General features: G+C 48.1%; 1 protein-coding gene across 1 annotated transcript in view; it reads right to left on the bottom strand.

Moving 5' to 3' along the window:
• PSAP (prosaposin) overlaps positions 1-8193 on the bottom strand; it is a 25384-nt gene extending 17191 nt beyond the window's left edge. Inside the window, exons 1-2 of the mRNA XM_029962590.1 lie at positions 8144-8193; positions 7851-7999 (exon numbers count right to left, since the gene is read on the bottom strand). Coding sequence (XP_029818450.1) covers positions 7851-7999; positions 8144-8193 — 199 coding nt within the window. The remainder of the gene's footprint in view (positions 1-7850; positions 8000-8143) is intronic.
• Between the last annotated feature and the right edge of the window lie 1333 nt (positions 8194-9526).

Genomic DNA, 9526 nt, shown 5'->3' with positions numbered 1-9526 from the left:
ACAAGTATTGAGGCCATGTTGCTGAGAACACAGCTGTGCTGGGCAGGGCACGTCTCCAGGATGAAGGACCAACCACCCCCTCCCTAAGATCCTGCTCTATGGTGAACTTGCCACTGGCTGCCGCATGAGAGGAGCCCTAAAGAGAAGATACAAGGACTCTCTGAAACAACATCTCAGCCTTGACCATATTGATCAACATAACTGGTCTACTCTGGCCTCCCATCAGGAGGCCTGGACTCACACCATCTATAACGCTGCTGTCTCCTTTGAGAACGCAGCAGGATCACCCTTGGGGAGAAAAGACAACGCAGAAAGAACTGTGCCTTGCAGGATTAACACCTAAGGAGTCTTTCTGCTGTGCCTTTTGCAACTGGACATGCCTATCTTGTATTGGCCTTTTTAGCCACCAGCACGCTTGTGACAAACGTGGGTAGAGCCCTTCCCAAATCTTCGTTCGCGAAGCCCGGCCATGATGATGAATAAGTGCATAACAAAAATACTACGCTTCAGATTTATTCTTACTGATCAGCTTTTTTGGCTGTGTATCTTTAACAAACTCTGTGCTGCATGGCTTCTGTATCAAACATGCTCACACAGTCAGAAATGCTCTGACTTGTTCACAAGGAGAGGGAAAAAAAAGGCTTAAAATTAGATTGATCTTTGACAGTGTATTAACTAACCAATGCCTCTGACTTCTCTGCTTCTCTGCATCCCATCTCACCAGCTTGTAAGGAGAAAAATGAGGAGTTTCACAGCCACATTTTGTTCAGATTCTGCTCAAAGCATTGCCACTGGGCACAAGGTCACTTGGAATTTGAGAATAAGGGCATTAATGCTACCTACCACCCCCTACAGAGGGCCAAAGACAATCTCAGAAGAACTTGGGAGCAGAAGGGACAGTGAGGCATAAGAAAACTGTTCATAAGCCACCAAACAGTGAAAACTAGTTTTAGGATGGAAGCAAGCACTCCAAACCCTTTCTCACTGGTATTATTTAAAGTCCTCACTCCTGCACAACATCAGAGGACGACAGACTTCTATCAAAAGAAGCCCACAGGCTCAGGAAACCTGATCACAGCATGAGATGAACACTCACCTACAGAAACAGAAAATGGTGGAACAGCAGTGCCCTTTCACCTGCAAATGACACTGGGGAAGTTCTTGCCTTCTGAGAAGACAACTCTAAATTCCATGTTTTCAGTGCAGATCATTCTGGTCAAACAGTGACCCGGCAAATCTGTTTGTCAGGGCCTCACATGGTTGGCACGTTTTAGAAAGCAGCTACAGAACAAAGACAACACACTGATCATGGCTTCTTTTCTTCCATCTTCTACAGTGACTTCAAATAGAGCTAAATTTGTATTAGTTTATTCTCTATCACGGGGGAATACTTTTGTTAGATGTCTAATATGAAAGGATGTACCTTCATTGCAACAATATCCACCACCCTTCCTTTCTGAACATCCTGGGTAAAACACACAAAACTAAAAAACTCTGCATTAATTCAGATCTTGCAGATTCAGAAAAGTACAGCCTGAAATCCTTTACTGTTCCCACTTTTCCCCTTTAGTCTGTAATATTTAATTATGAAACAGCATTTTGCAATCATATATTAACTTACAACAAAGGCAAATGTGCCAATGAAGTGTGTTAAGACCTTGTGCTGTCTCAGAACAAAAGAGTTTTGACCCTTAACAGTTTTCTGCCCTCCAAACAGCCTTTGCTTCGAGAGGTGCAACACCTAAACACGGCATTTCACATCCCCAGCAGCAACCCAAGAGAAAGCAAAGCACTGTCACTTACAGTGACAGCTCTCAACACCTGCTGGGTACACTCAAATGCATAACAGTTATCTCTGGCCTCCTTTTCTTTTATATATTGTTCTTTATCTAAGGTCATCCGTTTTTAAACAGCATTCTCCCTTCTCTGTAGGTTAGCTCTCAACAGTCACACCTCATGCCCACCCAGATCTGCCCTCCCCTTTCCTTGAAGTTCTTGCAAGCCACTGTTTTTAGAGCACTGAACAAGTTTATCTGTGAAGGCCAGGGTCTTTCCTTAGTCATCCTCTTCACTGGTTCCTCCCTCCTTGAACAGCTTCAGAGATATGGCTTCTTTAATTTAACAAAAAACGGCCTTTGCTCTACCAAGTTTTTCCTAAATTATGCAGTGCAAGAAAATGGAGGAGAAAAAAAGATCTATACCCCCTCTCACCTCTGTGATGTTCGTGTCTAACAGACAACAGAAATCCTCTCCTAGAACAAGCATTGCCCCAGAAAGCCTGAAGCCCAACAACACAATCAAAATACTCCACGGGAAGAAGGGTAACAGCAGAAAAGGAAGGAGAATCATATGATTTGAGGTCCAGGTCAGCACCCCAACACTGTCAAAACACCAGGAACACAGTCCTGCCAGTGACAGTTGCCAGGAATCCACAAAAAAACCAGTTTAAAGGCCGTGAAGATAAAGGGAAACCTGCAACTCCCTCCCACAGTGGTTCTATCCTATTTACTTCAGCAACTGTGCATTGTTTCACTTCTCCAAAGCAGCAAATGCTAACGTTCACCTCCTTCCTCCACACCTGGATTGGAAACATGAACATACAGACAGGCTTAGGGCAGCAGAGGTGAGAGCCTCCTCAGAAAATACCACCTTTTCTCCTTGGAAAGCCTACAGAGCCATGCATGTGGAAGCACAGCTCAGTTCATCATTCCTCTCCAGGAAAGAGGAACCTAAAATGTCTTACAATGGCTGTAATGTCTGGATTACCATCCTGCAAGGACAGCTACAGGAAAATCAATATGTAATTACCTGTCTTGAGAAAAACCTTCCATTCCCTCAGGCATTTGTATTACTCATCTTCCAAGGAGAGCCAGCCTGAATTTTTTCCCTGAGATTCTCAAAAAAGCATCCTAAGAAATCCCATCCAAAGCTGTACTGAAGCTACTAATCAAACTTCCATGATTGTGCTTGAAAGTTAACACCTTATACAAGTTTCTATGAACAGGGATTTGAATGGGCCAGACCAGATTCGCTAAAGAGCCAAAGGATGAACCAGAAAACTATCACCCAGGACACAAAGAAATTCAACTGGAAGGCTTCAGCCTCCTCCAAACCAAACTGTTAGAAAACCCCTGCAGTGAGCAACATGGTTACAGAAGAATTAACCTGTAAATTGGGGGGGGAGACCCAAAACAGGAAAGCACTGAGCTGCTCTTCACCTCAAAGGGTTGAAGTCAAATGTGGAAGGCAATTTGGGGTGCTGTCAACTCTTATGCCTTAACAGTCTAACTTGTCCAAGTACATTAACATATTCATCAGCAGGGGATGTTTTTTCCAAGGTTTCTCGCTTAGTAATGTTAAAACAAAAAAGGTCATTCCTTATCTCCCAGAAACACTCACAGACCAAGTGAATCTATCAGTCTCTGCCACTCTGTGCTCTGTTAGTGACTTTTCCCCACTTCTTTTGAGAACTGCAAAAGCCAAGTGTTTTTAAGTTAAAGAAGTCGAGAGGGATCAACTTCTCACCACCAAGTCTTACAAAGTGTCTACAAGTCAAAGAGTGACCTCAATCTGAAGTTATTTGAAGGGCTCAATACTCCACAGCCTCTCTGGTCAGTTAATGAGTAAAACTTCAAAAGCTGTAAACACATCACACACCAGTGACTCTTGCCAGAGGGCTACTACCCTCTGGATTAATGAGGCAGTAAAGTGACCACAATATTTGAGAGATTATAGGCAATTGACAGAAAAATTAGATGAAATCTGGTTGGCTGTTATTAGCATTCCAGTTAAAATTCAGAGTCTTCCTGTTCCACATCTACTGATGAAAAACCAAGCACGAAACATTTCTAACCATTGTGATTCAGAAGAAATGAGTTAACAACCACAACCAGGCTCTTCCCCAAAGTGGGGAACAGGTTCTCATTTTGGCACATGCCTCTGCCTCAGGTGCTCCCTCGCTTCCCTCACCAGCAGACAAGTAGGCAAGAGGAGCAGTTCGTGTATGTACAAGAAATCACAATAAAGACAGCAGAGAACTGGGTGAGCTGAGACAGTAAAATCACCTCTGCTGTCCCAATAAATTGTCCCAGTTACTGCAAAGGTTGCAAGGGAATAATTTCCAGACAGGTCAGAGGTCACTGTCAAGCAGGCCCTGGCTTCTGCCTGAGATTCTTCTATGACAGAATCTACAAGAGATAACTGGATGTTCAAGGGCATCTGGTAGTCAGTCAGTAGGAGACAGTGGTCCCATACAATACATTAAGATACTCCCAAAAAGTTATGAGAAGCATTTTTCCCTGCAGATGCCTGTAGAAATACACCACAACATGTTGGACATACTTATTGTCCATGTCCATTATTTCTGGTTTTGTTTTGAGAGGGTTTTTTGGGGGAGGAGGATGGGACAGATTTTGTGTGAGTCTCTGCAGAATTCCTGTACTTAACATCCCCCTTTCACCAGGCAAATATATCCACACCACAAAGAGTGGGGAAATCTGCTATCTGACATCTGAAACCAAACACTGTCCCACAACCAAATACAGAGAAGCACTGCCCTAAAATACACACACTTCAAAGACCACAGAGGCAGCCCTTTTAAATTGCAACAGGAACTCTGATATCTTAATAGCAGCAAATTAACTGGGGGGGGGGGGGGAAAGCTGCTACATTAAAAAAAGTAAAATAGAAACTGAAAGAGTAAAGAAAAAACAAACAATCCCTTTTTATGTCATACAGTTCTAAGGCGTTGCCCCAACCTACTTTGAAGAATCATATCTACGTGAGATACTGAAACAAAAATCCAGGGGCAGGCAGCAGCAACTGGCCCTGCTTCCCCCACAGGCACAAAATAAAAACCTTCCTGCATTTTCTACCAGAAAAACCTTTCCTGAAATAGCACAGTCCAACCTCCTGGAGAGCCTCAGCCGCATCAGGTGACACAATGAGTTTTGCTGACAAGCCCCCCCTCTCTTGCTCCACCCTCTCCATCCTCTGGGCGCTCGGGGGCTCCCAGAACAGCTCCTCGGTGGTGTGTGGAAGCAGCACAACCCGAGTGCAAAAAGCCCGCACTGGGCTCGGGCAGCTCTGCGGATGTGATGGTGCATTCGCCAGGCGTGACTGAGCAGGAAGAACGGCCTGCTCAGCTCCTCCAGACACAACCGAGAGCCACTCTTTCTATTTATAGACCTCGGCACACACGGCAGGGATTGTGCAAGGGCAGGTTTACACAGGGCACATGACTGGGGCGCTATCAAAGCGCCGCTGCGTTGTGACGGCTGTGAGGTGCCTCAGACCCCGTTATTCCTCCAACAAACAGGGCCTTCATTTCTATATAATCACAGAATCATTTAGGCTGGAAAAGCCCTCCAAGATTGAGTCCATCCTGTGACTGATCCCCACCTTGTCACCCAGCCCAGAGCACTGAGTGACACATCCAGTCATTCCTTGGACACCTCCAGGGATGGGGACTCCACCACCTCCCTGAGCAGCCCCTGCCAAGGCCTGACCACCCTTTCCAGCAAGAAATTCTTCCTGATATCCAACCTGACCCTTCCCTGGCACAGCTTGAGGCTGTTTCCCCTAGTCCTGTCCCCTGTTCCCTGGGAGCAGAGTCCAACCCCCTCCTGGCTCCCCTCTCCCATCAGGGACTTGCAGAGCCAGAAGGTCCCCCCTGAGCCTCCTTTTCTCCAGGCTGAGCCCCCCCAGCTCCCTCAGCTGCTCCTGGTGCTCCAGCCCCTTCCCCAGCTCCGTTCCCTTCCCTGGACACGTTCCAGCCCCTCAGTGCCTCACTGGGGTGAGGACGCAGAACTGGACACAGCCCTGGAGGTCCCTCAGCGATGACAGCACAGGGACGGGCACTGCCCTGGGACTGCACCCACACCATGGCTGGGACAAGACACCTTCCACTCTTTTCCTAATTTAACCTAAAGCAGTGGGCTGCACCAGCCTGGCATTTATTGTTAGGAACCACACTCATAACCAGCCTGCAAACCACAGAACACAGTCCCATTATCTGCTTTATCCACATCCTCCAGAAAATTCAAGCCAGGCTAACTTAGCCTTCAAATTTCCTGTCACCAGATGTTCTGACCAGCGTTTGCTGGAGGAATTATATGTTAACTTGAATCTTCCCTCCTTCCAAGGTTTAAGTCTACTATTTTGGGAAGGGGTGTAAAATAATCACATCCTCAAAGTTTGTATTTTCCACTACCAGCTTAACTTTCATTTTAGAAAGAAGGGGGGGAGGGAAAAAAAATCAGCTAAAGAGAAACTGACTGCTGTTTTAACAGCACGCCCAGCCGTCCTCCTTTCCTGGCCTCAAAGACAAGCAATAATCAGAGTGTGCATCAGTGGTCCAGAGATGCCAGGACCTGTCCACCCTGCTTTAATTCCTTTGTGCATCCCTTAAAGGGAAGATGCACAGAAGCCCTGTAAGTAGGTCAACCAAAAACCCTCATGGCCTGTAAGCCAGCCAAGTGACTCCATTAAGATACGCCAAGGGTGGCTGAATTTTTACACAGATAATTAACCAGCTCAGGAGACGAAAACGGTGTTTCAGGTTGTCACAGCAAGATCTTCAGAAAAATCTGCACAGTAAGAGAGTCAATTAGTATTCGTAACAGAACCTTGGTGGAGAAAAGACAGGTGTTTATTTGTGTTAAAACAGGGACTTCCTAAAGAAAAACAGGCCCGACGAGTCTCCTGCCACACTCAGTTGCATACCATGCCTTTAACAGGTAGGCCAAGTGAAGTCTTGTTGCTGAACTGGTTTCTCATTACAATTTCCCTAAATACACTAGTGGGAAAGCTGGTGGATACTTCAAGGTGAATCCTTTTCACTTTTAAAGCACAAGAAGCTGCAATGATTTTAGCGATTTGGAAACGGTCCCAGTAGGAGTGGTAACTGATGGCAGCTAACTCAGTGCAAAGCAGACTCAAAAGACACCATTAACACAGATAAATATGCAGAGTGAAAGCTGATATTTGCTTTCTTGCTTCCAGCCTGAAAAGTCTGAGGTTCTCCATTACACTGTCATATCAGCATATTAAATATTATCAGTCTATCTAGGGGAAGGTGTCCCTGTACATGGCAGGGGGGTTGGAAATAGATGACCTTTAAGGTCCCTTCCAACCCAGGCCATTCTATGACATAAAAACTACAATAAAGCACAAGACTAATGTATAATCATGAAAGATTTCATAGGCATTAGCTGCTGTCCTCTGCCAGGTGGTTATTCCTGTGGCCTTTAAACAGCTGGTCAGGCTTTTTTTTTTTTTTTAGTTGACTTGTGAAATGCTGCAGGTTAAACTTGTAAGCAAATAAGCTCTAGGATTACAGTAGTCCCAATTAGAAGAAAATTCTCTGAGTAATTGTGCACATCACTGTACGAGTCCTTCGATTTTGGGGGTTCTAGCTATTCCGTGCCACAACCCAAAGGTGTATTACCACTCCTGTCAGACTACACATCGCTTCTGTCAAGCCTCTGCGGTGTACGAAACACAAGGGCTGCTTGTTCTAACCTCCAGTCCTAGTGCTAAAAGGAGAATAACAGCTATTCCCCCCAGCACTTCCACTGCTGCGACAACAGGTAACGAGACAGCGAGCAGCAAAATTAGTGGAATTTTCCATCTGGAGTAATGAAAACACACTACAGCAAAGGCTACCTCTCGCCATCTGCAAGAGGATTAGCAGCCATCTCTCCCTGAAATGACGAAGATAAACAGCGCTGCTGGCAGAAGAAGCAGTCCCCACCAACACGGTGCCTGAGACGCCCGATCCGTGTCGGATGTGGATGCGCAGGATCAGGAAGTCATTTCCATACCAGCACCGGGAAAGGCCGGTTCCTCACCGGGACCACCCCGACCCCCCTTCTCCCTGGCGCTATTTTTGGGCGATTCCCCCGCCGCCGCCCCAAACACGGCCCTTCCACCACAATCACCCCGAAGGCACCCTCGAAACCACCCCATGGCCGCCGCCTCCTCTCTCTGGGATCCGGTCCTGCTGTGGGAACACAAACAGCGTTAGGACCGGCCTCCCTCCTCCACCCGCCACCACTCCACTCCCCATCCCGGGCACGCGGGCGCTGAGGGCAGCTCTCCCCGGGCGCGGTGGGGAAGGGCCGGGGAGGTGGAGCAGGCTCACCGGCAGCGACCGAGGAGCCCGCAGGAGGCTGGGAGCAGCAGCCGCGCCATGATCCCGTTCCGTGCCCGTCTGCAATGCGGCGCCGCCGGCACCGCCCCGCCACCGCCCTTATGAGGCGGGGGGCGCACGCGCGCGCGGCGCCCCGCCCCCCGCGCAATGGCGGGGAGGGGGGGCGCGTGAGGGCGCGAAATGGCGCCGGGAGGGGCTGAGGGGAGCGCCGGAGCCGCCCCTCCCCGGAGTCCCCGCCGCTTGAAACGGCACTGTCTGCGAATAAAAAAGCCCTCACAGCCGAAAAAAGGCGCCTTTTGCCTCCACGGGCAGTAGAGCCCCCAGAGGGGGCTGGCGGGGTCTGATGGAGGCGCACACCAACATGGAATGAGAGAGTTAAAGGGTTGAAATGGACCTGAAAACTCATCTCACTCCAGCCCCCCTGCCACGGGCAGGGATGTCTCCCACTAGACCAGGTGGCTCAAGGCATTATCCAGCCTGGCTTTGAACGCTGCCGGGGTTGCAGCATCCACAACCTCCCTGGGCAACCTGGGAGTGTCTAACTATGGTCACAGCAACGAATTCTTCCCAATACCCACCCTAAATTTATCCTCTTTCAATTTGTAGCAATTACTCCGTGTCCTACCACTACAGTTCCTAATGCAGTCTCTCTCTCTTTGGCTTCCCCGTGGCCCTCTTCAGGTACCAATCAAAGTCTCTACACAACCAAACATCACGCTGGACATGGTTGGACATGTGCTCCAGCAGTGCTTCCCACTTACAGGCTTCCCACCTCACTGCCTGGGGTTAGGAGGCAAGGGGGGTGCTGATTTTTCCTTGCTATGCAGGGCAGAATCCAGCTCCCCATTGTCACAGGGCAGGCAGGTATCCCTGTGGTCCAAATGAACAGCAATTAAGAACGACAGCCTGAACTGACTTGCCATCTCCCTTGCACTGATTCAGCAACTGGAACAACAAACTAACCCAGGAAAAAAAAAAATGCAGCGTTTTCCTGACTGGATCAACAAACCAAACCAGCTCAGCTAAAGGCCTGAGCTGGGCCCTCGTGGGCTCCCCAGGACTGTGCAGAGCTGCCAGACCAGCTCCCCTTCTCTTCTAAACCCACATTTAAGGCTTGCTGTAGCTGGAGGAAGGGTCCTTGATAATGCTTCTCACAGCCTGGAGAGCTCCACTTGGGTATCCCCTGCAGCATCACCACAACACACACAGACTCATCACATCTAAAGTGCTTGCCATCTGCCAGACTTATCCTGCCCATTTCATGGGGATATCCAAGATATTGTCCTTCATTTAAGGGCAGACACGGTATTTCCTTGTTAGGTCCCTACCTGCGTGTTCATTTTCCAAGGACTAGACTTCTTGATAATATTTAAG

Source organism: Manacus vitellinus, unplaced genomic scaffold, assembly GCF_001715985.3.
Source record: "Manacus vitellinus isolate BGI_N305 unplaced genomic scaffold, ASM171598v3 scaffold_48_pilon, whole genome shotgun sequence".
Classification (NCBI taxonomy): Eukaryota; Metazoa; Chordata; class Aves; order Passeriformes; family Pipridae; genus Manacus; species Manacus vitellinus.
Note: the sequence above shows the minus strand (reverse complement) of the source record. Positions and strands in the feature narration are given on the sequence as shown.